The 27928-nt window shown below is 43.1% G+C and overlaps 2 protein-coding genes across 2 annotated transcripts in view; one reads left to right on the top strand and one right to left on the bottom strand.

The window, feature by feature from the left end:
• Window positions 1–1251, bottom strand: part of EXOC5 (exocyst complex component 5) — a 34885-nt gene extending 33634 nt beyond the window's left edge. The window contains exon 1 of the mRNA XM_066608257.1: window positions 1023–1251. Coding sequence (XP_066464354.1) covers window positions 1023–1049 — 27 coding nt within the window. The 5' untranslated portion in view covers window positions 1050–1251. The remainder of the gene's footprint in view (window positions 1–1022) is intronic.
• On the top strand, window positions 1116–25991 carry AP5M1 (adaptor related protein complex 5 subunit mu 1). The gene is made up of 9 exons (XM_066608258.1): window positions 1116–1271; window positions 7610–7710; window positions 11566–12211; window positions 22054–22281; window positions 22517–22656; window positions 23571–23656; window positions 24486–24604; window positions 24985–25081; window positions 25842–25991. The coding sequence occupies exons 2-9, from the start codon at window positions 7643–7645 to the stop codon at window positions 25922–25924; spliced, it is 1467 nt and encodes a 488-aa protein (XP_066464355.1). The 5' UTR covers window positions 1116–1271; window positions 7610–7642; the 3' UTR covers window positions 25925–25991.
• Window positions 25992–27928: the final 1937 nt, after the last annotated feature.

Below are 27928 nucleotides of genomic sequence, written 5' to 3'. Positions count from 1 at the left end.
ATTGCAGCCTCTGATTGGCTGCAGGTGTCAGGTGACTTCCAGTGACAACAAAACACTGGACCATGGCGGGGCTGCGGTGCTGGACCACGGCGGACGGGTAAGTACAGCTACCTTTTGTTATTTTAGCACAGTGGCCACTTTAAAGGGAAAGTTGCCCGATTAGTGAACAACCCCTTTAAAGGGGATGCCCAGGGTGAAAAAAACATGGCTGCTTTCTTCCTGACACAATGCCACTCTTATACATAGGGTTGTGTGTGGTATTGCAACTTAGGTCCATTGAAGTGAATGGGAGCTGAGCTGCAATACCAGATATAACCCAAGGACAAGGGTGGTGCTGTATTTTTAAGAAAGCAGCCATGTTTTCATAACTGCAGTCGTTCACTGGCCTCAGCTGTTACCTGCCGCCGTTGCCACCATCACCGTGCAGCAGCCAATCGCTGGCATCAACAGTTACCTGCCGTTCCTGCTGCCATCACCCCCAGGCTACTAATAGTGCCCCCCCAGCGTCAGGCCCGGCTACTAATAGTGCCCGCCAGAGGCGCCCCTTCCCGCCATGTATACAGGACATACAGGATACAGATGCCTAACGGAAAGGGTGGTGGGAGAGGTCAGTGGTCACAGTCTCCGATTACAGTGAGTGGGCCACCGGACCACAGCAGCTGCCGCCGCCTGGCGATGCTCTTGGCCAACAATTATTTTTCACCAACCATTAATACGGCCAGTAACAACTAGCCCCGACCCCACACCACTACTGTCCAGTGGTAACAGTACTAGCTGAATGTACGCTGGCGCAGCATGACCTGACCGGCGTGGGGGCGCCACTGGGAGAGCCAGGCTGGAGGAGGCACCAGGAATGGCTGGCAGGGATGGGAAAGCTACATGGTGCTAGGCCAGCCCCTCTAATACTTGGTTACCATGGTAACAAGTGCGGTTGTAACGCCCGTCCCTGCGGTTGCTCTATAACGCAGCAGTGTGTACAGCCAGCAGCACGGAATGCGTCTCCTCAGCGGCCGGACACTCACCTCGAAGAGCTCCGCTGTGGCGGCCATGCTGCGGTCTACGCACACACCCAGACAATACACTCCGGGCAGTCCCGTCCTCCGGACACGGCACCAGGTAGTCCCCGGGCGGGCGGGGATCAGAGGGCTGCCATTATTTCCGGAAGTGAAGCTGTGACAGGACCGGAAGCGTCGTCCTCCAGCTGCTGACCTCTGACCTCTGGGGAAGAGTGCAGACGGAGCACAGCAGGACGAGACAGCGCGTTACACCGGGTAAGGGCGGAACATTGTTCGTACTATGTCTTTATGTCGTATAGCCGGTAGAACTACAAATCCCGGCATGCTCCACAAGGCAAGCCTACTGGTAATGCATGCCGGGACTTGTAGTTCAACATCTTGCTAGCTCTAATAATACATAAGTGTGGGAAATACTCGTACATGTGGCCGGAAAGGATAAACCAAAAGAAACTCGCAAGCTTTAGGGACCCGCGGAAGATTGCGTTGACTCCTTTCAGCACGAATGGTTAGTCGCCATTTTTATTACTGGAAAGGGAGACGGTTTGGCGGACCAGAATGCTTTGCGCCTCTGTGAGTTCTGTTCGAACCAATTGTGAGGCGCTGTGTCACGTGATGCGAAGCCTTATCTAAAAGCCGTGGCGGGAGGTAGAGAGATTAGTTTAGGTGGTTGGTAGTAGAAGATAGTGTGTGCTGAGAGGTGCTGCCTGGGTTATGTGTACCCAGGGGAGAAACAAAGATGGCTGCATCAGCTTCTCTGACTACACTGTATTAGTATTGATCATTACTTTAAGACACTTCACCTGCTTTGATGGACCAGTTCTGGCCAGTCAGAGCAGCATGTAGTGTCTAAGACTGGGTTCACACAGGGCAGAATTGCCGTGGAATGTCCGTGTGGACTTTCTGCACGGAAATTCCACCAGCGTTTTTCATCGCTCGATAGCCAGCAAAGTGGATGAGATTTGCAAAAATCTCATCCACACGCTGTGGCCAATCTGTTGTGGCCAAGCCGCGCTGAAATTGATGTGGCGCGGAATTTAAATCTGCATGTCGTTTCCGCAGCCTATCTCCTCTCCTCTCCAAAACCCATGGCGAAAGGCCGTGTGCTTAAAAGCTGCGTTTCTCCGGCTGAAATCTTGCAGAATTTCCGTGTGGGCATTCCGTGGGCTTTTGGTCCCATGTGAACCCAGCCTTACACTACCAATCCGTACTATGTACAGTGTGCGTCAGGTAGTCAGAGAAGCCGTGCGGCCATCTTTGTTTCTGCAGGCCTGGAGGGTTACATTAATAGGACTAAATCATGACTTTTTTTTTCCTGTGATTTTTGAGCATCAGTACTGCCTTTTCTCGCAACAACATCACTGCCACTTACGATTTTCGCACACCATGTTGCCGTGACTTTTTTAACGCAAAAGTCAATAGGACTTTCTAATGTTAAAAATGAATCGCACGAAAATTGCAAGTTTGTGCTATGCGATAAAAAGGAGGCTCCACAGGGAAACATGGGAGATTAAAAAAAACTCACCGCAGAAAGATCGGACATGCAATTATATTTTTTTTCCTCGCAACGTCACAGCAGTGAAAATATCGCAAATATGAAGGAAACCATTGTAAATCATTGGTTTCATAATTCTGCGTTTGTACTCGCTCTCGCATCGTGTGAAAAACGCGCAATTTTATCACTAGTGTGAAGGCGCCCTTAGGGTGACTACTCACTACAGTTTTTTTTCACTGCGAAATTTGCAGCGTTTTTTTTTTCTGCAGGGTTCTATGGGACTTGTAATGTTAAAATCACGATTTTGCGGTAAATTGCGATTTTGCGCACTCGCGATTTTAACATTACAAGTCCCATAGACCCCTGCTGAAAAAATACACTGCGAATTTCGCTGTGAAAAAAAAACTGCAGTGGGTAGTCACCCTTATATGGCAAAACTTACTTTCGCTTTCTCATGCAAATGTGACACGATATGGTTGGTTTTCATGTTATCACAAACTTCTGTTCCACCCTAATTCCCATATTTGGGCAGTCTTCTCCCTCTGTCCTATGCTACCTTCCAACTAAGATACAAACATACAGTTATAAAACAGATTTTCATTGTGATTACATCAAAGTACTAACGACCACTTGTCCCTGAGTGAGTTACATTCTCTGTCCCTGATCACATGACGGTGATGTCATCACAGGTCCTTCATTGAGTGAGTTACATGCTCCGCCCCTGATCACAGGGCCCTTCAATATTTTGACCAATTCCTTCAGTGAGTAACATGTGATGATGTAATTCGCTATATTATAAGAAACGCTGGTACTATAAATAATACTAATAACTAGTCCACCTATAACTGACACACTATATAGTATAAGTATATTCTCTACGTGTACAAGAAGCTACTCAAGAAGGGAATATAACGCATAGTTTTTAACTTCTATAGAAACCCTTATCTCAATCAGAATCTATGCAAGGTCTGAGTACGTTCTGGTCTTGGTTAAAGGGGTTGTCTCGCGGCAGCAAGTGGGGTTCAGCACTTCTGTATGGCCATATTAATGCACTTTGTAATATACATCGTGCATTAAATATGAGCCATACAGAAGTTATTCACTTACCTGCTCCGTTGCTAGCGTCCCCGTCTCCATGGTGCCGTCTAATTTCGCTTTCTTCTGGCGTTTTTAGACACGCTTGCGCTGTGCGGTCTTCTGCCTGGTGAATGGGGCCGCTCGTGCCGGAGAGCTGGTCATCGTAGCTCCGCCCCGTCACGTGTGCCGAGTCCAGCCAATCAGGAGGCTGGAATCGGCAATGGACTGCACAGAGCCCACGGTGCACCATGGGAGAAGACCCGAAGTGCATCGTGGGTGAAGATCCCGGTGGCCATCTTGGTGAAGGAAGAAGTAGGAAGAAAGAAGAAGTCGCAGAGCGGGGATTCGGGTAAGTAATATATATATATTTTTTTTAACACATCCCTTGGGTTTGTCCTGCGCAGAACAGGGGGGGGCCTATGGAAAAAAAAAAACCTGTTTCGGCGCGAGACAACCCCTTTAACCCTGTCCAATCCATTTATTTTTTCTCATCCAATTTATTTGGAGCTGGGGAGAATGGATGAGAAAAAATACATTTCCCTGCACCCTCCTGAACTGACAGAGTTCAGGAGGGTGCAGGTGCTCACTGCACCGTGGAGGGACCTGCTTACCTGTCCGGTGTCTTCCGCATTCTCCTTCTGCCTCCCGCCTCGGCAATCATGTGGCCGCTGGGGTCAGGTGGCACCGGGCGGTCACATGATCGCCGGGCCGGGAGGCAGAAGGAGAATGCGCAAGACGGCGGTCAGGTAAGCAGGTCCCCCCATGGTGCAGGCTCCTGGTTCGGCGTTCATGTGACCACTGGGGGTCAGGTAACACCAGTGGTCACATGATCGCCGTCCGGAATCTCTGTGCATTACATAGCGCTAATTATGCGCTATGTAATGTGTAAAGGAGAAGGCAGAAAGGGTTAAAACCCTTTCTGGCTTCTCCTCGGAGGTCCTCGATGAGGATCAGTGTCTGATGATCGGGTGCAGATGCAGTCCTGCACTGCAGTGTCGGGCCTGTCCCGACATCGGAGCTGTGGAGGGAAATGATGATGTCGGGGAAGGCCCGACATTGGATTGGAAAGGGTTAAAGGGGTTTTGTCATAAAAAAAACAAAAATGCTATACTTGCCTATTCCCCCCCCCCCCCCCCCCCGTCGGTCTACTTATCGCATCTTCTCCGGTCTCCTACAGTCCCCTGGGTCACATCACCTCCAGCCACCGATTCTCCTGTGATGAAGCTTACATTGCCGGCATTCTTCTTCCTGCAGGTCAATGTACCGGTCACTAGTGACGTAGCATTCATAGCCTAGCAGGGAGTGCTGAGCTATTGAAGAGACTGCGCATGTGCGGGGTCTCTCTGCAACAGTATATGAACTCTGGTGGTGAGACAGCGCACATGTGCAGTCTCGATAATAGATCAGCATTCCTTTCTAGGCAATGAACATGACGTCACTAGTGACGTAACCTACACTGACCTGCCGGAAGAAGAATGCAGAGAATGGACGCATCATAACAAAAAGATGAGCCGGCCTGCAGTGAGGTGACCCGGGGAAGTGGAGAAGATCGGCAGGGAGAAGATGCGGTAAGAAGACTGATGAGGAAGAGATAGGTGAGTATGGATTTTTTTTTTCTTTTTCCTTTTTTTAAATGGCAGAACCCCTTTAACCCTTTACATCAACATTAAACCATTTCCTTCCTAGGCCTAGCTACCACATTGTGAGCCCTATACTTTTTTATGGGTGCGTATGCAAACGCTGTCCGTACATAATACATTGCGCCGATTCATACACAACCCCGCTATGAAACAGAGCAGGGAATTAAAAAAAAAAGACAAAGTCACACTGCCATGTCCACGTGCACTCACTGCCATACACTGTCTCTGCCAGCTCACACAGACCGGTTTTACGGATACGGTCGTGTGAACGAGTCATTTGTACATGTGACCACCATGGTGTTATGTAGTCCATGTGTCAAGATGGACGACACATCATCACGGTGATGACGTTTATCTTTGGTTTTAAGAATCAGAACAAATTGTAACTATGGACAAGTTTATTTTTTCCCCTTTAACACCCATACACTCCATGGCAGTCCATTTAAAGGAGTTTTCTGACATTCCTGGCAATGTGGGGGAACAGATGTGTGTAAAATAAAAAAGACCTACTTGCTGCACGCTACATGCGAATCCTCACCCCCCTATAGCTGGGTAGTTCCTGGGCAGGCATGGATCAGAGAGCCGCTATTACTACTGGAAGTGAACCTGTGATAGGACCATGCGACAGTGCTAAATTTATATCTCCATAGAACTCTAAGGGGTTGTACCAAGATGATCTTTAATCTCCAGTCCGTAGGATAGGTGATAAAATTCTGATTAGTGGGGGTATCACTACTGAGACCCCACTGATCCTGAGAATGGGGGTCCCATGTTCTTCTGTTACTGTGGAGATGATTCTCCCACCTGCAGTGACGTCACACTGAATGCGGTAATGGCTGCACAATCCCGATGCCGCTCCATTCATTTCATTAGGGCTGACAGCACAGCCGAGCGCTCGTACTCTTCTATCTCTGGCAGTCCCATTGAAAATGAATGAAGTGGCATTGCGCTTGTGCAGTCATCGCTTGATTTAGTTTCCTACTCACTTGTAGGGGGTGCAGCAAACTGAGGAGTAGAAATGGCACCGTGAGACCCCCACCGGTCAGACTTTTAACACCTATCCTATGGCTAGGTAATAAAAGCCTACCTTGCTACAACCCCTTTAAGTTGAAGTCCAATAAACTGAAGGAGGGGCGGGTCTTGCGGCAGTAATATGACCCTGAATGAGGCCCAAGGAAAAACCTACAAATGCTATGGTGTTGCAAATTAAACTTTTGTGATCCAATCAAAAGGTTCCCTGCTTTGTTTTAAAGGGGGTTCTCTGCTTTAGATAATCCCTACTTGTGAGGCTGGGCTCACATGATCGAGTGGGATTCTGCATGCAGAAGCTCACAACAGAATATGACACTGATCCCGACCCGCAACCCTGCGTACCTTCTTTTCCTGTACTGCAGATGACCGTGGACACTCCCCGTTGGTCATGCACAGTACAGATTTTTCTTTAATATGTGTTTTTCGTACGCCATCGCTAGGCGATGGCGCGGGTATCCGCAGTCTATCTGCAATGTTAATTACTGATGGGCTGCAGGTCAGGCAGCCTTCACTGACTTCAATGTAAGCCATCCGTGCGGCTTCCGCCCAAATACAGAACATGCTGTGATTTTTTTTTTCTGCTCACAATTGGTTTCCATGATTGTGAAGGAAAAAGCGAAAGTAGATACCTTTCAATGCATGCCATCTGCTGCGGATCCTCCATGCGGACACCGGCCGTGGATTCCGCAATAGAAATCCGCTTGTGTGAGACGAGCCTAAGTGTCCTTTTCACGGGACAACCTGGTGGGCACACATGCCCAACAGGACGTCCCAGCGAAGACCTTTCCTGTGCTTTTACACAGGAACGACCATAGCTCAGTGAGCGGAGGCGGAGGGCCGGCCCACCTCCATTCACGGTAAACAGGCAGTCGTTCATAAATCAGTGACTGCCTGTTCACACAGGCCGATAGTTGTTCAGTTTTTATGCTTGCAATAAGCGAACAAACTAACGTTTGCAGTTCAATTGCTGCAAGCATTTACACTGAACGATCATCATTCAGATTCCTGTGATCCAGCAGGATTATCGTCCCATGTGAAGGGACATTAATGAGCCTGATGTTATCATTTTACTACAGTAACTATGTAATGACTAATTATTCTACATATGCCAATTATGACGGATTCAGGGTCAGAAACTTGGATTCCTGCCTCCATTGTCCTGGTTCTCTCCGACCATGACTGTTGACCTGGGATGGCATCTGTCAACTACAGAAGCACCCCTCTCACATGTGATTGTGCTGGCATAACCCCTTATGCTGTAGCTGATGTGAAAAGTGGTTCAACTATAGAATCCCTTCTACAATTGTAATACATATACTTTATCATTTTTAATTCTTTAAACATTTGTACAGGTCCAAGTTTGATGTCCATATTTCAGAAAAATAATGCCTATCCGTGGACTATGGATCTTACATCACCGGCCGGGGGAACAAGGAGAAGTAAAATTCTCAAGGTAATAAGGATCTTCATTGACAATTACTGTGATATATGAACTATAAGACACCTCCAAGGTTAGACCCCTGAAATAAATATTCATTACTTCCCTGCTGTCTTAAGGTAGGGGAGGTAGTGCTAGCTCCCTAGATGGTCTAAAGTAGTGAAAGAGTTATAGGGGTTGTCTCATAAGGATACCCCCTGTCCATATGGCTTATTAAGGAAGATGTATGCTTTAGGGACACCCTTCTATAAGGCATAGCAGAAATCTACTTTGGAAAAGCAGTTCCTAATCTGGTAGAGTTGTGCTGTTTGTTATTTATACAGCAATTCATCTGAAGGGCCAGCATGTAATACCAGAATATCACTGATGTGGCTGTAGATATTCTCATCTTGGGAACCCCATTCCAATGTGTTGCGAATGCCAATGTGGTTCACTTTTTGAGCTGCAGGGCAACCCACCGAACTATTATGGCGTCATTGATAGTTTGCTGGTCTGCATGGTGCACTTTATGTATCAGAAGGTCTGGCACTTTGTATCCACTCTGTGTCGGAGTATACGCCAAGCAGCCACCCTCCTCTATTTTAGGAGGCTGTATGAGTGGCTGTCTCATCGGTGTCCCTCACAGGTGCAATTAGCTCCCTCATCTGGTAGTCTGCTACCTGCATGCTGAGAGGATGCAGCTATCTGCCCTCCTTAGTCAGTAAGTAACGGCCATTTTCTGTGATTGGTTTTAATTTTTCATTTCCCCTTCTGTGATGCATTTATATTAGTGTAGGGACGTACTACAACGCAAGGAACCGTGAAGTGGTTAGTGGGCTCATGTATCTTGGCCAACATCCAACCAATGCCTTGCATTTATTATCTATCATTCACATGCAGCGTGGCATTAAGACTCCAGGGGAAGCCCAGGGTGGCAGTACCAATGTGGTTCACTGATGGAAATGCAGGGCAACCAGCCGAATTATCATGGCCTCATTAATAGGTTGCTGGTCTGCATGGTGAACTACATATATCAGAATGGTCTGGCACCCTGTATCCACTATGTGTGGGAGTGTACACCAAGCATCCACCCCCCTCATTATCAAGAGGCAGTGTGAGTGGTTGTCTCATCGGTGTCCCTCACAGGTGTAATTAGCTCCCTCATTCGGTAGTCAGCTACCTGCATGCTGAGAGGATGCAGCTATATGCACTCCTTAGTCAGTAAGTATATGGCCATGTTCTGTGATTGTTTTTATATTTCCTCTTCTGTGATGTATTTACTGCTCGGTAGACTTGTTTGCCCATAAGGCCTTCTAAAGAAAGAGTGAAGCAGTATCAGGTAGCCGGGACTGTATATTGCCCATGTGCGCCCCATAGATCTTGTCCACCCAGCATTGGGAGTTAGAGGTGCACATGCACTGTCCGTCTTTACTGCATAGCGGAGGTGGATGGTTCTTCTAGCAAAGAGCAGTAAATAACTTGAAAGAACACTGTGCTTGAATAACAAGCGGCACACGCTCGCCAATCAACTATGGATGACCTGTTCTAAAGATAGGTCATCAATAGCATAGTCCTGGAAAACCACTTTAATGTTTTCTTTTCTGTTGTAGATAGATTCATATGATTTGGAGCAAGATTTCTGGGTAAAAAGCTGAGTAAATCCTGACCTGACTCCTAGGATTACCCCTCCCACACATAGTGGTTGATATCTTTTCCTCTGTGTGCACATAAGGTTGCCAATTACTGTGTCAGAGGGGTAATCAGGACTTTTAACTGCCTCTCCTAAGGACCGCATACACATTAGACTTTTTAGTCATCCCAACCAGCCAATAGGTGCGGAGTCCGATGACTCTCTAGTGTGTATGTGGGCAGCTCAACTTTTCCCCAGCAGATGAATTCAGAGGAAAGAAGGATCAGGGATGTTGAATTTCCTAGGGAGATAAGCTAGCACTAGAGCTGCTTGGCTGCAGCTTATAGGTGTTATCCATTTGTAAACTATTGATGGTCTATCCTTAGGATAGGTCGTCAATTTAAAAAAAAAATCTTGTTATTTTTATAGCTCCAACTTAATGCTTTCAAGTACCGTATATACTCGAGTATTAGCCGAGTCAATAAGTTTTACCACACAAAAATGGCAAAACTTATTGACTCGAGTATAAGCCTAGCTATACTCTAGTATATAGTAGGCAAAGAAAAAATGCAATACTCACCTCCCAGCCGGCGTCTGTGTCCCCGGCGCGATGGTCTCCCTGGCGGTGCGGCAAGCTGCTTGAGAATTCTCCCAGCTGTCCTCTTCCTGCTCGGCTTTGAGCGCCAGCCAATCACAGCCAGCGCTCAATAAACCAATCACAGCCATTCAGTGATGTCATCCACTGAATGGCTGTGAATGATTGAGCGCCAGCTGTGATTGGCTAGCGCTTGATCCAATCACAGCGCTTCCATACACAGCACTGACGGTAGGGGAATTCAAAGCTGAGCAGGGAGATGACAGCGGGGAGCATTCTCAAGCAGCTTGCCGCACCGCTGGGTAGACCATCGCGCCAGGCTCAGACGCAGGCTGGGAGGTGAGTATTGCGGGTTTTTTGTTGCTGTTTTTTTTTTTACCTCACTCGAGTATAAGCCGAGGGGGACTTTTTTAGCATAAAAAAATGTGCTGAAAAACTAGGCTTATACTCGAATATATATGGTAATTTTTTTATTACCCCTGAAGGGAGACAATGTTCATCTAGTTGAATCTGTTTCCAACCCTTCTTGTTGATCCAGAGGAAGGCAAAAAAACAAACAAACAGTGAGGCAGAAGCCAATTTAGCCCATTGGGGGAAAACATTCATTCGTGACTCTATAATAGCAGTCAGATTAATCCCTGGATCATGTCTGCTTTATGCAGAGATCAGCTTAGGGTATGAGCACACTGGCCAAGTGAACAGCTGATCTGCTAGGCTTCCCTGTGGCAGATCAGTGGCAGTCTACTGTTCGTAGCCTATCCTAAGGACAGGCCTTCAGCAGTTTACAAGTGGGCACCCCCTTTGATTCCCTAAACACACGTTCATTCAGCCAAGCCAAATGTTCATATGTATAGTGGAGCCCGGAGAAACTCCTGTGGGATGAACGATTGTTCATCCAACAGATGTTGACAGTGTATGGGAACCTCTACGAACCTTGCCAAAATTTACTCAACTTTTTACTTATAAATCTAGTTCCACCTCACAAACCTAGCTTTCCCCATGCTATCATATGCTGCTCAGATAGGGCAGAAGAAATCACCTGATGGGTTCGCTTCAAGCATGCATACACTTTTTGGCAATATGTTTTTTCTTTCTAAAATGTTTGACTTTGCCCTCATGTACACGGGCGGGCCGGATTCTGTCCGCAGCGGGAGCCGCCCCTGCCCATGGCCAAGGACATTTTTTACCTGTCCGGGTCTTCTCCCTCCTGTCCGGATCTTGTTTTTTCTGCACTGCGGATGCGTGCAGATGTGCCGGCCGAGGCGCTACGCCACTCGCAGCGCACTTTTTTTTTTTTTAACCCCTGCTTTCCTGCGGATCCGCGGCGCGTCTGCATTGTCAGCTGCGGATGTGCCACGGATCAAACAACTTCCATTAACTTCAATGGAAGCCATCAGTGCAGGATCCGCACAGAAATGGAGCATGCCGCGATCTGTATGGGCGTCCGCAAATCAAATCCGCATGCTTTAATTAATTTACGGATACCCTTACATCCCTACGGTTGGCTTGATTTTCGGATCGGTGCCCCGTGCGGGTTCCGCAAATCAAATCCATTTGTGGACATGAGGCCTTACTGTCCGAAAAACATAATGTGTTTGGTTCTGACTGAACTTATTTCCTTGAAATGATATATCTTACCTAAAAGCTGTATATCTGTATCTTCCAGGCGTTACCCTACAGTGGAGAAACGAGCTAAAGCCTTCAACAGGTCTAGCTATGTAAACATCCCAGAAGATGTAGGCCTGTTAAAGGCATTACTCCATGAACTAGGACTGACGGATGAGAATAAAAACTTTGTGGAATACAGAGATAACTGTGCCAGAATCAGTAAAACAAATGTACATTCCCTGATGGTTTCTGAAGGGAACCTCTGGCCTGTCCTGGCCATTCAGAGTGGTGACCTTATCTATGTATGTCTCCCTCTGGTGGAGCAGCTACTGACACCTGCCCCACCACTTATTAGTATTAACAGCATCTCTGAGGCATTTGCTCTTTTATCTGGTATTATGCAGTTTGTGAGTTCGGGACCCAACGCAGAGGCGGACATTTCCTTTAGATTCGCACAGCTCCCTCTACTGGTAACGCAAGCCTGTCCACTAGGTTCTCCTGTGGACACCAGCTTGCTTGCACTGCCCGACAATCCAAGCAATGTATCTGTGAACCAGACCTACAAATCTCCGGCATGGAGGACCAGCAAACAAAAGGGCAAAGCTCAGATTGAAGTTCATATAACTGAGAAAGTGAATTCCACACAATATGACAAGAAGGACGATAGTGACATGTGGCAGGTGTATGGCACGGTTTCCTGCAAGGTAAGATACTATACGATACATGGCAAGTATATCTCGTTTGTTGTAATTTATGTTGGGGCCACACCAGTGTTAAGGGCTTTTTTATTCCACTATCAGAGCAGTAAAATGGAATCCCTGCCCAAAAAGATCAGTTTTATGATGAACAGGCCCATTGATTATAACTGCGTCCATCAAGCTTCCATTATGTCCTGAATTTTTGGACAGATATGCTGTGGAGGCCCTTAGCGGAGTCTTCGACGCAGATGTGAACAGAGACTTGGAGATGATTGATTTGTTTTGCCAGTCCACTGAATCCAATGAGCAAGTCAATTTACCCATCATTTCTCTAAAGGAAATCTCAAAAATTGGCTTTTACACATGTTAAAAGGCGACTTGTTTTTGAATTTATAGTAATATAATATGTTAGGCCAAAAAAAGATATGTCCATCCAGTTCAGCCTATTACTACCACCAATGTTGATCCAGAGGAAGGCAAAAAAAACATTCCTTCCTGATTTCCAAGTCTGGCAATCAGAATAATCCCTGGATCATTGTAATGCTGAAGAAAGGCATCCAGGCCCCTCTTAAACTCTTTTATCGAGTTCGCCATCACCACGTCCTCAGGTAGAGAGTTCCATAGTCTCACTGCTCTTACCGTAAAGAACTCCCTTCTTCGTTGATGTAGAAACCTTCTTTCCTTTAGACATAGAGGATGCCTCCTTGTTAGTCGCAGTCCTAGGTACAGCATTGTTGTTCAATGTTTTTCTATCAGTTGACACACAAACAGAGGTTTTTGCAGTTTGTACAGTCTTCTGTAGGGCTTTTATGGTTACCTGTGGGATTTTTTCACTTCTTTTAAGATTGCCTATTGGACGCTTGGAGTGAACTTAACATGATACACACTCCTAGGGAGCATTGCAACAGTCCTGACATTTCTCCATTTGTAGATAAGTTGTCTAATCAGGGATTGATGTACACCCAAGTCTTTGCAATGCTTTTGTAATTTTTTTCCAGCCTCATGCATTTCTACAACATGTCATCTGACGTCTTCTGAAAGATTTATCAAGGCATGATAGACACTAACCGATTTTTCTTGAAAATAACATATTTACCAGTAACCAGGCTTTAAGTGTCTTAAAGGGGTTGTCCCGCGCCGAAACGGGTTTTTTTTTTTTTAAACCCCCCCCCCGTTCGGCGCGAGACAACCCCGATGCAGGGGTTAAAAAAACCACCCGCACAGCGCTTACCTGAATCCCGGCGGTCCGGCGTCTTCATACTCACCTGCTGAAGATGGCCGCCGGGATCCTCTGTCTTCATGGACCGCAGGGCTTCTGTGCGGTCCATTGCCGATTCCAGCCTCCTGATTGGCTGGAATCGGCACGTGACGGGGCGGAGCTACACGAAGCTACACGGAGCCCCATTCAGAAAAGAAGAAGACCCGGACTGCGCAAGCGCGGCTAATTTGGCCATCGGAGGGCGAAAATTAGTCGGCACCATGGAGACGAGGACGCCAGCAACGGAGCAGGTAAGTATAAAACTTTTTATAACTTCTGTATGGCTCATAATTAATGCACAATGTACATTACAAAGTGCATTATTATGGCCATGCAGAAGTGTATAGACCCACTTGCTGCCTCGGGACAACCCCTTTAAGGCCCATATAGACACAACGATTATCGTTCAAAATTCGCTCAAAAGCCGTCTTTTGAGCAATAGTCGTTGTGTCTAACTGACATTGTGCAGTTTTCGTTAAACAGTCCCTGATCATTGTCTTTCAGTGTGCTGAAAGACAACGCTGAGCCTTATCAGGAATTCACAACGGGATACAGCTGATACTATTGTTTCAGCTGTATCCCGCTCCCTGAACACAGGCGGGGTATGACAAACACAGCGTTCCAGCTGTCTTCTGCATCGCTCGCTCAGAGCGCCCAGCTGTATATCAACTGGGCGCTCCGAGCAGAGAACAGCTGGATGCAGAAGAAAAGCAGCCCTGCTTGTCTTCTGCATCCCCCGCTCAGAGCGCTCAGCTTTAAAACAGCCGGGTGCTCCGAGCAGAGAACAGCTGGATGCAGAAAACAAGCGGCCCTGCTTGTCTTTTGCATCCCCCGCTCGGAGTGCAAGGTGATCACTTAACTTTTGAGCGATCATCTTACCGTGTAATGCAAACAACAATTATCGCTCAAAAGGCATCTTTTGAGCGATAATCGTTGTGTCTAAATGGGCCTTTAATTTAATGGTCAAAGCACTTGTGAAACCCACATTTCTAATCTCCTCAATTTAATTGAAAAAGCTTTTGCCAGTTATCTTTTGCGGAAGTCATTAACCCCTTGTAAGGATGTAGCCTTTTTTGTTTTTCGTTTCTCTTCTCCATTTTCAAAATAATTTTTATTTTTCTGTCGTAGCGGTCTAAAGTATTTTTTTTTTGTAGGCTGACTTCTATTGTTAATGGTACATTTTAATGTACCATATAATGTACTGAAAAGCGTAAAAAAAAATGTAAGCACATTGAAACAGAAAAAACATTCCGCTATCCTTAGGGAAGGGGGGGGGGGTCTTGTTTTTACAGTGTGCACATTGCAGCAAAAAAATGACATAACTTTACTCCATGGATCGGTACTAGAGATGAGCGAACGTACTCGGTAAGGCCGATTTCGCAATCGAGCACCGCGATTTTCGAGTACTTCACTACTCGGGTGAAAAGTACTCGGGTGCGCTGTGGGGCGGAGCATGGCGTAGTGGAGCGGGGGGGTAGCAGCGGGGAACAGGGGGGAGCCCTCTCCCCCCCACTCCCCTCTGCAACCCCCCACTCACCCACAGCGCCCCCGAGTACTTTTCACCCGAGTAGTGAAGTACTCGAAAATCGCGGTGCTCGATTGTGAAATCGGCCTTACCGAGTACGTTCGCTCATCTCTAATCGGTACGATTACAACAATACCAAATGTCTTCATTTTTATTTTTTGTTGTTTTTGTATTACTTTTAAAATATATTTTTTCATAATCTGATCTCCAACTTCTAATTTCCACAACTTTTTTTTAAAATCTTTCTGGTGATGGGGCTGTGTAAGGGCTTGTTTTTTGCTGGACAACCTATGGTCTGTTTCTACCATTGTGGAGTACATACAACTTTCTGATCACTAATTATATTAGGAGATAGGGTGACCAAAAAAGCACTGTTTTGGTGTCGTGTATTTTCTTTTCCTGACAATGTGCATCGTATGGGATAAATTAATTAGTTATTTTGAAAGATCGGATTTTACAGATGCGGTGATACCAAATATGTTTTTGCTTTTTTTTGTCATTTAAATTTTGTTTTATAAATACAGGAAACGTGGGCGTTAAACTTTTAGTATCCTTTATTTTTAACAATAATAAAAAAAACCTTTTTTTAGTCTCCACAGGGGACTTGAACTTCCAATTGTTTTATCACCTATAGCGTATACTGCAATACTTCAGTATTGCAATATATGGTACCTCTGCCAATATTCTATTAGGACAGACCACAGTTCTGACCTAATAGGTAAATACATGGCAGCCCTGGGAGCCTTCAAAAGCCCCTGGACTGCCATGACAATTGAATGGTACCGCACAATCACATTGCATGAGGGCTGTTCTGGACCCACAAATGCTGATCGGGGTATTTAAATAGCACAGTTAGATTGACAGTGACATTTAAAGGGTTGACAGCTGCAATCAGCGTGAGCTCTGATTTCAGGTGTTGCTGGCAGGTGTTCGCTGTCAAAGATAGCCAGCACCCGCCATGTATGGAGCAGGATCAGCTCTCGATCCCGCTCCATACAAACCCCACACCTGGGGGATGTACATGTTCATCAGTTAGAGTGAAGGGGTTAACGCACAATTTCACTTTTTCTCTCTGTATTGTGGCTGTATATTAGTACTCAATGCAGAAGTCTAGGTAATGACAAAGGGTTCACTTGCTTCTTTATGTGCCTAACATGGGGATTAGTATAGATGCAAGAAATGATTATTTCAGAATAAGCCTAAAATGGTTAGAACTTACATTATTTTGCCTGGATTCACACACAACATTCATGCTCTGTTTTTCATTGTGATGTTTTTTTTAGTTGCTGTTTTTCACACTTTTTTTGATCAAAAATAATACAGCCAAAGGTTAGTCCATGTACACGGTCTGGATATAACGATTTCTGTAGCCTCCCTGAGCTCAGAGGCTCCATTACAGCGTTTTTTCTGGTGCTTTTCCTAGAAACTCCTTTGTCGATCTTGAAAAGGCTGATAAAAAAACAGATGTTCAAAATGTTTAAAAATGAAAGAAAGCCACCTAAAAAAAACACCATTAAAATGTTTCAAATTTATGGTGGATGTTTTAAAATCTGGATGCACCTTATTGGCCAGGAAACTATGACATATAAAGAAATTTAAGGTATCTTAATTTGCTCCTTCAGAAGCAATAAAGTTATTAGTCTGAACTGGTGTTATATTTCTGAATATATGAAGTACTTGTAAGCCTGTTTTTGACCAAAAAAAGTGAAAAACACCAACTACAAAAACAGAGCAAAACTGCTGTGTGTTAATCTAGGCGTGTATTCTAGACCAGGTGCTTATTTTATAAGTCTTTTAAAATAAATAAATCGTGTTAATTGTATAGCGCCCTCTTATTCTGCAGCGCTTGCAAGTGATTTTGCTTATTACACCCCACCAAGTTGGGTACTCATTTTACCGACCTCGGAAGGATGGCAGGCTGAGTCAACCATGAGCCAGCTACCTGAACCATGCGGGGATTGAACCCACAATCTTCAGGTCGTGAACGAGAGCTTAGGACTGTATTTCTGCTGCCTTATCACTCTGCCCACACTTTTAGGGTTTATACATGTGGCCATATTCCACATTTTGAGTTGTACCCCATAGAAGCCTGTTACCAATGACCTTACCTCCGGTTTTATATAGGGGGCTCCGTTTTTTTTTGTTTTTTTTTTCAGCTTCAAATTTAATGTTGATGGAAAAAAACTAAATTGTGTCGTGGTTACTCTTAGTGGGAATTACCTCTGTAATACAGCACCATATATATGGTGGCACATGTAACACCGAGCCCTTATGTTATCCTCAGAGCTTCATACTCACAACTTATTAATCAAGTCAAAGTAAATTTCATTGGCATCAGTCAGATGAATGACAGATTTTACTTCAAGCCAAAACCCATTACAGCGACCGTCTCGATAATTCAGCTCCACTCCAAAACCTCTCTTAACAACCTTGTAGGTCTGTACACAAGGATAAAATGGCCTCGCACATAATACGGTTAACACCGTTGTTTGGGAACCAGCATGTTGTCCTCTAACAAGTGTTGTGAATGTCATTTTTTTTCCATCCACTTGTAAGGCTTTTATCCCTGAACAGAAGTGAATCTCATTTTCCCTTGATGTTCATGCCATGTCTAATGGGCTATCAAGAATTAACATGAAGACAGGAAATGGCAGTGGAAATTGCATTTCTTCTGTTACCTGTTTCGGAATGATCTGTTTTGCCTTGTAAGTTGCCGAGCGTGTGATTAGTGAATGCGCTTTATGGATCTCCGTTGCAGGATCTATAGATTTGTAGCTTCGTATAGCAGGGAACTGGTTGCATACAACTACCCACCAAGTCGGGTGGATTTGTTCACTTTGCTATTCTTTCCTTTTATTCTCTTTATTGCATTTATTCTTGTATTAAGCCCTTTATGCAAATGTGATTTTTCTTCCGACTAGAATCTGTGACAATTTTTAGGGAAGCGAAGCCCAGCTAAGCTAAGTTCTGCGTACGATAACTGAGTCAAGGGTGACAATGGATGGCAGCACTGCAGGAGTAAGCAACAGGTTGGCTCATGGACGTGACGGGATAATTAGACTGTAAACCCCACTGGAGCTGAACATATTATTGATGTTGTTATATTATGTGGACAATTGGAGGAGGACCTGAAAGGGGAATTGGCTACATACCTTTATACCCATCTCCAATGATTCATACACCCTTTTTAGCACCTACTGCTTTCGGAGCCCGATACTAGTTATTTCGCAAGTGGGCCGTTTCCGTCACCCAGTGTCAATGACTGATGCAACCTTTGATTGACGTTGGGCAGTCAAGTCTGCCCACACAATGGTTGACTACTATAACAGGAACCACTACAACAGAATGGCATGGGCTAGAAGAAAAATAAAAACACCGGAAAAAATCTGCAGGGATTCCGCTGTAGAAGTATGCAGCGTGCTCTGGTTGTCGGAGGCCATGACAGCTCTGCTTTAAAGAGGTTGTTTCATCACAGAAAACTAATTTTACTATAAAAACCGCAAGCCTAGCTTCCGAGACCTTGACTTTACACGTCTGATTTTGCTGGGGAAAGTTGCACAATGCTCCTATAAGGAAAATGTGGTGTTGCATGCTGCCCTTTAAATGAGTGGCTGTCCATATAATACCTAAACAGTCTTATTTTGCTAAAGCAAGAGCTGATGCTTGTCAGCTACTCTCAGAATGGACCTATTGAGGGAGGCCCCGATATGTTGGGTTACGTAATGATGCGACAGTCCCTTTTAAAAGGGTTGTACTAAGATTACAAGTTATCCCCTATCCACTTGCTTATTGGTGGGGTTCTCACCGCTGCGACCCACACCGATCTCAAAAACAGATCAGTCCACCTTAATATGGGGTTAATGCCCTCCCATATTCCCCCGCAGTGAGGAGGAGACCCAATGGAGTGCTGTTTCCTAACACTCCATTCATTTTGTATGGGACACCAGAGATAGCCGAGCGGCAAGCACTCAAGTATTACCATCAGCTCCATTGAAATGGATGGAGTGCCAACCATGCATGCTCGACCAGCACTCCATTCATTCAAACAACACAGCGAAGATAACAGTGATCCTCACAGTGACAGGCAGAACTGACACGGGGACCCCGTTCTCAGGATCAGTGGTAGTCTTTCGTTGAGACTTTCACTGATCAGCAAGTTATTGCCTATGCTGTGGATGGAGCTTAATTTATAATCTTTTATAATTTAACGTATGCCAGTTATCTATCCGCATCTTTATGCCAGCATCTGATTGGTCCAATATCACTAAAGCACCGATCAAGATAGCTATCTGGTACTCACATAGTGCCAAACCTCTTGGGTACTATAGGTCAGGATATCTAATTTTGACGAGACACCAGACATTATACCATTAAGTCTTGATGCGTCACTGGCTATCATTATAGACTACCGTATTTTCCGGACTATAAGGCGCACCGGATTATAAGGCGCACTTTCTATGAGCGCATTATAAGCAATCTTGTTTCATATATAAGGCGCACTGGATTATAAGGCGCAGCACATTAGTGCTGTGCAGGGGCCGGAGAGGCTTCTATCAAGCCTGATAGAAGCCTGTCCGGTCAGATCGCGGTTGCTGGGCAGCCAGGGGCCTTCTGAAAGGCCCTAGGGCTGTCTATGCAGAGCGCCTAGCAAGTCGTGCGCTAGATGGGCACTCTGCATAGACAGCCCTGGGGCCTTTCAGGAGGTCCCCGGCTGCCTAGCAACCGCACAGCGTCCCGCGATCTCATCGTGGGACGCTGTACGGGCCCCCTGAACATCGGTTGCAGGCTGTTCTTACAGCGGGCACCCGGCGGCAGCAGTTATGATGAGCCGCGCCGCTCGTTAGAACTGTTAACACTTTAAATACCGCTGTCAGAGCGGTATTTAAAGTGTTAACAGTTCTGAGAAGCGGCGCGGCTCGTCGGAACTGCTGCCGCCGGGTGCCCGCTGTAAGAACAGCCGGCACCCGACGTTGTATGGAGCAGGATCCACCCGCGATCCCGCTCCATACTACTACTTGTTTGACTTGCGAACAAAACGGACTTGCGAACGGGTTCCCGGAACGGAACCTGTTCGCAAGTCGGGGAGCACCTGTACTGTAAAAACCCAAGTGAAGAATAAATTCATAGGCGCACGGGGGGGGGGGGGGGAGCATGGTGTGTGCTGTGGTATGCCGCCTACGATAGAGGTAAAGGATCCTGTATGAACCCCTTTCTTTACTGTCGGGTTCATATATAAGGCGCACCGGATTATAAGGCGCACTTTCTATTTCTGAGAAATTCTCAGAATTTTATGTGCGCCTTATAGTCCGGAAAATACGGTATCTAGTCTTGAGGGTGCAGTGGTTTTACCTTGACTGCCTATCCCTAAACCACTCTAACTTTGTCACTTTGTGATTTGTGTTTTTTTGTGTTGTTTGTTAGCCCACGTCTTAGATTTTAACAAGGATTTAATTAACTAAAATATTTTTAGTTCGTCTATATCTGTGAAGGGCTTCCATACTAAATATATAGACATATTTCTGCCTCTGCGATTAACTTATAATCTTGGTACAACCCCTTTAACTATATGACTTATGTTGTTTTTTGCATATTTTTTTAAGCCCCCAAACATATTTTTGCTCTATACATGAGAATGAGATGACAACTGAGTGTTACCTTTCTCCTTGATATGACCATATACAGTCTGATACAAACAGCACTGAGTGTCAGACTCTGTAGGGGCACATCCCCAACTGGTCACACCCTGTTGTCAATTAAGAAGGAATAATGGGAACGATACAATGCAGAATTATAGGAGCCGATGAATCAGAATTGTTATTTCATGATAAAATAAAAGACCTTTGTGTGCCGCCATACAGCCTTCCTCTACACAGCTCTGCTTATTTGGACGTATTACAGTTATTCTCCAAAATTGTGTCCCAGGATCGGATATAAAGGGGGTATATTACCTGCAATTGTTCTTCTCTGGCATCACTGTCCCATTTTCAGCCTTCCGAGATAGCTGACGCAGTGTATGGTGTGCATTAGCTAGTTAAAAAAATTACTGCATCTTGGTTGGCCGAAAATGGGTCCCAGAACTGGCCAATCGGAGAGAGGAGCAACTGTAGCTAATATACCCCCAACTCCTACTACCCCTGGACAGAACTTTGTCCTGAAACCAGAAGGTCACTTTAAGGCGGTCACTTGGAATTAAACAGGGTTTGCTTACTTTCTCCCATATCACCAAGTTAATGAGGCTGATCAGTAATACCGGGCACAGCCCATTGCCATGAGCCGCAATATTTCTGGGAAAATGTAATTTTTTTTTTCTATTTCTTTGACCACTTTAATAAGAAGACAGTAAATGACAAAAAAACACAATCTTTGTGCTTGATTTCTAAATACATGCTATTCTGTACAGCTCACACCCATGGCTCATGATATGTTCTTTTTTTTTTAGGAAGGTCCCAGAAGGAATTTTTGTACAGTCTGAAAATGTTCTAGTCAAATCCTTAGAAATAGCTGCAGAGATTAGCCTAAAATCAGACAAAATGAAGTGATTTTTATCATATCCCCAAGTGCTAGCAGCAGTCTTTTGCAGTAGCCTGTTTACACAGTTTGCTCATAGTTGCCATTTATTAAGTACATTTAGAAATCGGTGCAGTGGGCAGTCGAATCTGAAGCCAGTGAAGGGCAGGCAGATGTTTATGCAGGTGGTGGTCAATGAACATGGTGGGAGCTCGAGTCATTTCAGCTCTTCTCCTGCCGTTTTCTCTTTTGTTTATCATTGTACAAGCAACATTAGCTCCAAGGGACCAACTTATTCAGCACTACCTAAAATAATGACTCTTTGATTGCAGTCAACCTAAAGTGGCTCAAGGACTTATTAGCATGTACGGACCTATGTAAATCATTATTATTATTTTTTATTATGCAAAAGGTACATTTGATTGATTTAATGCACAAATCCCACAGGGGGTCATTGGAAGCTTGTGCTGAGTAAGTGAACGTGTGGATTAAAAGCCTTGGTTTGAGCATTTAAACAGATCTAATTAACGTCATCATTTTTTTTTCTTCTTCCCAAAGTGTAATTTGGAAACAATCAGCCCAAATGTAATAGTCGGCTTGAATCTTCCTGCCAATGGCTCCCCCCTTCAGGATATCCTGGTCCATCCCTGTGTGACTTCCATTGACTCTTCCATGCTGATCTCAAGCAGTGTGGCTGCGACAGACGATTCTGCTTTCAACGGGCCGTACAAATTTCCATTCATTCCTCCCTTTGATTTGTTCCAATTGTGTTACTACACATCGCAGGTAATTAGGGAACTAGGAGCCTTGATTTACAGCGCTCTTGTTTTATTCCGAAAAATAGTTTGTACCCAGAATGTCGTATTTATATTAGTACAGTAAATGCAAGACTTATATGGTCATATGATTCTACAGATGTGGGCTTCATATGGTTGCAAAAAAGGCTGTGCAAATTACGCTTTTTTATTTCATGGGTTTTTTTTCTTATTTTTTGTAATATTTTTTGTTTTTATTATCACAGGTACCCGTACCACCAATTTTAGGTTTTTACCAGTTGACTGAAGATGGACATCAGATACAAATATCGGTTAAACTTAAGCTTCACGAGAGCGTAAAGAATGGATTTGATTACTGTGAAGCACAAATACCATTTTTCAACAAGTAAGATTTTTTTTCTTATATTGAGTAAATAAAATGTTTATCACATATGCCTTGACTAAATTCCCATTATGTACTGTAAATGTAATTTTCAAAATAGAATAGATATACATATAAGATATACAATAAAAATGTAAATGTAAAAAATCTCTTTAAGTCTTTATTATTATTATTTAAAGCTGTCATAAAAATTACATTTTTTTTTAAAGTTTCATTAATTCACATTTTTACTCCATGTTCACATTTTTGTTTTTAATTATATATATATATATATATATATATATATATATATATATATATATATATATATATATATATATATATATATATATTCCATTTTATTTATGCTGTCTTTATTGTGTTATTTGTCTTCCTTTTCGGAAAATACGGTTTATTTTAAGCAATTTTTTTACTTACAAAGAAAGTAGTATTTTTAATTCTATAATAATGGTAAGGATATCTATCTATCTATCTATATATATATATATATATATGTGTGTATATATATTAATTCATTAAAGCATGCTTTCAGTTATTTTATTTTGTACTTTTTTTACCAGTATATCTATAAGATAGTATATCAGGTTTTTAGAATATTATGCATCCCTCACATATATAATAACAATACATCTAGATAGAACTATAGAACAATTGAGATTTGGGGGGGGGGGTTTATCAGTCATTTGGAGAGTTTATTTTATTACTTTTCTCAAAATGCTGAAATAGTAAAATGTTACACATACATAGATCGATTGGATCATGAAAATATGTAACAGTCAATTTTTTTTCTTTTTTTGTCAAAAAAAATGCCATATAATGGGTACTTGGAGAAAAATAGAATGGGGCTAAAATAAGCTAAAGTGCTGCTATATTATAGTGTAACTCGCTTAATCTGTCAGTGCTGTTGTGTATTACAGAGGTCACATAAAGCATTTTGAATACAAAGTAAATCATGGGCAACTTGAATTATCGAGAGAAAAGAGTCTTCTAGTTTGGGTGATAGGTAAGTGTTCTAATGGCAAAATATTATATGGTCTGGTTCATTTCAGTGCAAAATATATCAAATAAAGTATAACATAAGCCAAAATATATAAATCTGGCATTATAACCAAAAAGCTAGTAATCGAAAATGTCCTCAGATGCCATGGGTACGAAACAAAAACATTTCAACAACTGACATAACAAAACATTATTTCTTTACACTGATGGTTGCATTCAGAGAACTGAAAAGCATAGGCGAGGTTTATGGTACAAAGTGACCTTTTTTTTTTATTTCACCACTAAATGACTTTTATTTATTTGTATTTATTTTTTTAAAACTCCTTAAACATTTGCAAACACGCACATGTTAAACACCATTGCACCAATTTCTTAAACACCAAAGACTGGCAGGGCCATATCGGAAGGATTGACAATACCTATTTGTTAGAAGTGTCCCCACTCATCAGTTGTAATCTGTGAGGACTTTTTCCACAGTGCCTCCAAAGGTGAAATAAAGCATTACACAATCCCCATTGAAATCCGAAGGCTGGGTCCTCCAGAGACATTTTATAACTACTTTCTTCTCTAGCTAACAGTTGAGGGTCCTGTATAGGGAGCTTCTGGCGAACTTACAATTTCCTAAAAAAATGTGTTTTCTAAACCAGACATCTCCTTTAAGTAGAGGGCCTTTAGCTTCCCTTGTATGCTGCTAAGCAAAAGGCCTAATAGTAACATAGATAAAGATAGGAGGCTAGTTGGAGTTTCATTTTTGTTGCAGGCTCATCAGAGGTATAGCCCTACTGATGTGTGAGGGTTAAATGTATGTTCCTTTTTTTTCCAATAATCTGTAGGTCAGAAGTTTCCAAAATCTTTAGAGATTTCTCTGTCAGGAATTGTGACCTTCAGCTCGGAGCAACACCCCAATGACCCAGTGGACCCCATTTGTGTTGGAAACACTGCTTATGTGAAAGTGAGTTGAGAAATTGTCTTTATTATAAGCGTTATCTGGGACTTTAAAATTGAAGGCCTCTCCTTAGGAATGGCCATCAATATTAGATCGTGGGGTCTGACCTCTAAGTCTGTTTAAAGGGGCCATAATGCTCCAACAAGTACCTCATCCCCTTCATTGGTCACCGGACATAGCCTTGCACTTTTAGTAGCGGCTGTGTCTGGTTTTACAGCTCAGAACAGTTTTGTCCTATTGAAGAGGATGGGACTAAGCTGTAATACCAAAAACATCATGTAAAAAAATTGAACGTTTAACATAAATTTCTAAAATGAACATGATAGTCATTGTATAAGTTCATATCTGAAAGTTTGTGTTGCTGAAGCTTCATTTTGTGTCCATAGCTTTCATTTAGAATTCCTGACTACAGTCTTACGGGATGTTATACCGACCAGCACTCTGTCCAAGTCTTCTCAACAGCAAAGCCAAAAATTATAAACTGTAAGTGTCATTTTATATTCACTCTTGGTGGTTCACCATTTCTTCTGTGAATATCTACGTGCTTTATGTACAAGTGCAGCCAAAGGCATTTTATAGGGAGCATGCCATAATTTTTTTAAATTATGGGTGGCTATATTGAAAACACACACTTTCAGTAGAGACAGTTCAGCACGATGTGAGTGCTTTATGGCAGCTGAAATGAACTGAAGTTGATAGACAAAGAAATGTCCAATTATACTAGTCTCCAGGAAGTGATGGCATACAGCCCCCAACCCCATAAACCAAGGCACATATAGAGCCTTATCTGTGTATAATGTATCTTGTCAGCAGTACAGTATAGCTATTGTTAACGTTCTACTGATAATGAAATGACTCTGGTCATTTTTTGCAGTCTACACACCAAAGCTGTCAAGTGAGCTACAGAAACAAGAAGCTTATTGTCACTGTTCTAGTAGCCAGTGTGAAAACTGTAATATTTCAGTATGTTTTCTTATGTAGATAGTAAAAAGAATTTTTGCAATTTTTTTGTTTAGCAAACAAGTGATTTGAGTAACATATTAAAATGAATGCATCATCAGAAAATAATATATTTTCTAATAAAACATTCTCTATAATAATTGTAGGTTTTAGACCCTTACAGTCTGTTTATATATTCTAGCTGTTTGAACTATCTTCAGTAGTTGGGGTTGAGGGACAGGATAATGGAGGTTTACTTTGCATCCCCACCTGTACCATCTCTCATTGTTTTCTTGCCTTACAGCACGGGAGCTAATCGCAGCAGACTACTACATATGGAACTCCAAGGCTCCAGCACCTATCGTATGCAGATCTATCTTTGATTAATGGCCAACAGTGATTATATTTGTAAATAATGAAATTTAATGACCAATAAAAACACTTTATCTCATTATTTTATATCATCCCATGTATTTAAATATTAGGAGGCTGTATAATTGCATATTTACATTTCTAGATGGTAACTAGTATCTGACCACCAAGAATTGCTGTTCCACCAATGAAAAGGGTTTTGACTAGAGATGAGCAAGCACCCAAATGCTTTTCATAAAATTCGAGAGCTCCCTCTCTCGCCTCTCCCCTCCCCAAAAATTTGCCATTGACGTGCGCGCTGCAGCGGGGGAGGGGCCAAAACAGGCACGTAACGAGCACCATCAAGTACGCTAATACTCGAACGAGCATCAAGTTCAACAGAGTACATTCGCTCAACTCTAGTTTTGACCCACTGGAAATGATTATCGTTGTCACAATGGAAACACAACTTATGCATATGAGTTCTTTGGTATCATTTAGATCAGCTCAATTTTGTATATCACTTTATCTATAAGAACTTTCTGCAATCTAGTAGTTTGGTTTCTTCTTGGTGGACCATGGACTTCGTCTATAAAGTAGTGATTGTGTCTGAGGTTTCCATTCGAAGACGTAGACTATAACATTACATAAGGAACATCACCACAGATAAATAGTTGCCACCTATGAAATTTCCCAAAAATCTGTGGAAGGTGCTTTTTCTTTTATGAAAGTTATGTTTATCTAGGAAAACACAAAAAGTTAGTTGTCTCGTTACACTCTGCATGAAAACCATATAGAACCCCTTATAGATTGATCTATTTATTTATTATATATTTTGCTCCTCCATTGAACACATGGCCTTAAAAGAAAAAAAAAATGTCCTTGCGTTGGTCTTGAAGTTATTAAAAATTCCCTTTACCCATTTCTACATTACCTTTTGTTTCTGGGAAATGTAGGTGGCACTGAACCACTGAATTGTCATCCCGCTTCTTTAGGTTTTGAATTTCCCTAATTATACTAAAAAGAGACGGTATATCAACCCCAAACCACTATCACTCTGGGAAAGTTGGGTGACAAGCTTTGTGATGGCTGTTATGGTGGTCAATTGATTCACTTTAGTTTAAATCTATATGAAATCATGTATTCAAATTTTTTTAAAAAAATCATTTTTCTTTCATCTCTCTGGTTCAGCGGGCGACAAGTAGCAATCTTAATAAAGGTTAGTATAGCACAGGACCCTGCTAGAGTTCTAAGACTGATTTTCACTATGGCACCTCCTGTCAGATTTATCAGAAAACATCAAGACTGATGGATTTTTTTCCCTTGGCCACATTTTTAATTTAAAACACAGCTAGTTGGACCTCTCTACTAATAAAGCCAATAGATTCCATGCGTTTTTTTTAATCAAAATGTGTTGAGCATTTGAAATAGAATGAAGCAATCCTTGACTCATGTAGGGTATCTTCCTTTCTTGCCTACAGCTAGAACAATAGTCTGGTGCCATCTTCAAGAACTTCTTCACTTCTTCTACTGTCCACTGTGCTAGAAAATACCCTTTTTACCCATTGTTCATCTCACCCTGCTGAAAAAAAAAGCTTTTGATTTTGTCAAAAAAATCTGTCACTTGAAGATACATTTTTGAAGACAAGGTCTGTTTCCCCAGTTTGGTAGATGACCTGTTTAATGTTCTCCCTGTGTCTGGGAACGCCTTAGTGTAATTAGCGACCTTTGCACTCCACTGCTAATCCCGAGCTAGTTTGTATTCCTTGCTCATCTTTAAGTCCAGACCTTTCTTTTCTTTGGAGTCCACTGCCACAATTAAAGAAGAAACAGCTGCATTTCAAAGGGATTCCGATTCCAGTCCCTTAATCGTGATTGACAAGTTCTTATACTAAGCTATATGAAAATAAGAGAGTCCTTTCTTGGGTTAAAACTTCAATCATTTTTTTATAAAATGATCTCAATATGGATTTTATTAATTTTCTTTGATAGTGTTTCTTTGCATATATTTAACTTGAAAGATGCTTTGAGTCTTCACTG

This window comes from Eleutherodactylus coqui, chromosome 6, assembly GCF_035609145.1.
Source record: "Eleutherodactylus coqui strain aEleCoq1 chromosome 6, aEleCoq1.hap1, whole genome shotgun sequence".
NCBI classification, from domain to species: Eukaryota; Metazoa; Chordata; class Amphibia; order Anura; family Eleutherodactylidae; genus Eleutherodactylus; species Eleutherodactylus coqui.
This window is presented reverse-complemented; position numbering and strand designations above follow the sequence as displayed.

Bases quoted from the DNA above. Each gene is read 5' to 3' on its own strand.
- AP5M1 (XM_066608258.1), top strand. From the start codon at position 7,643: ATGCCTATCCGTGGACTATGGATCTTACATCACCGGCCGGGGGAACAA. The intron at 12,212-22,053 runs GTAAGATACTAT...TTCTTCCCAAAG, and splicing joins ATGGCACGGTTTCCTGCAAG to TGTAATTTGGAAACAATCAG. The intron at 22,282-22,516 runs GTAATTAGGGAA...TTATTATCACAG, and splicing joins TGTGTTACTACACATCGCAG to GTACCCGTACCACCAATTTT.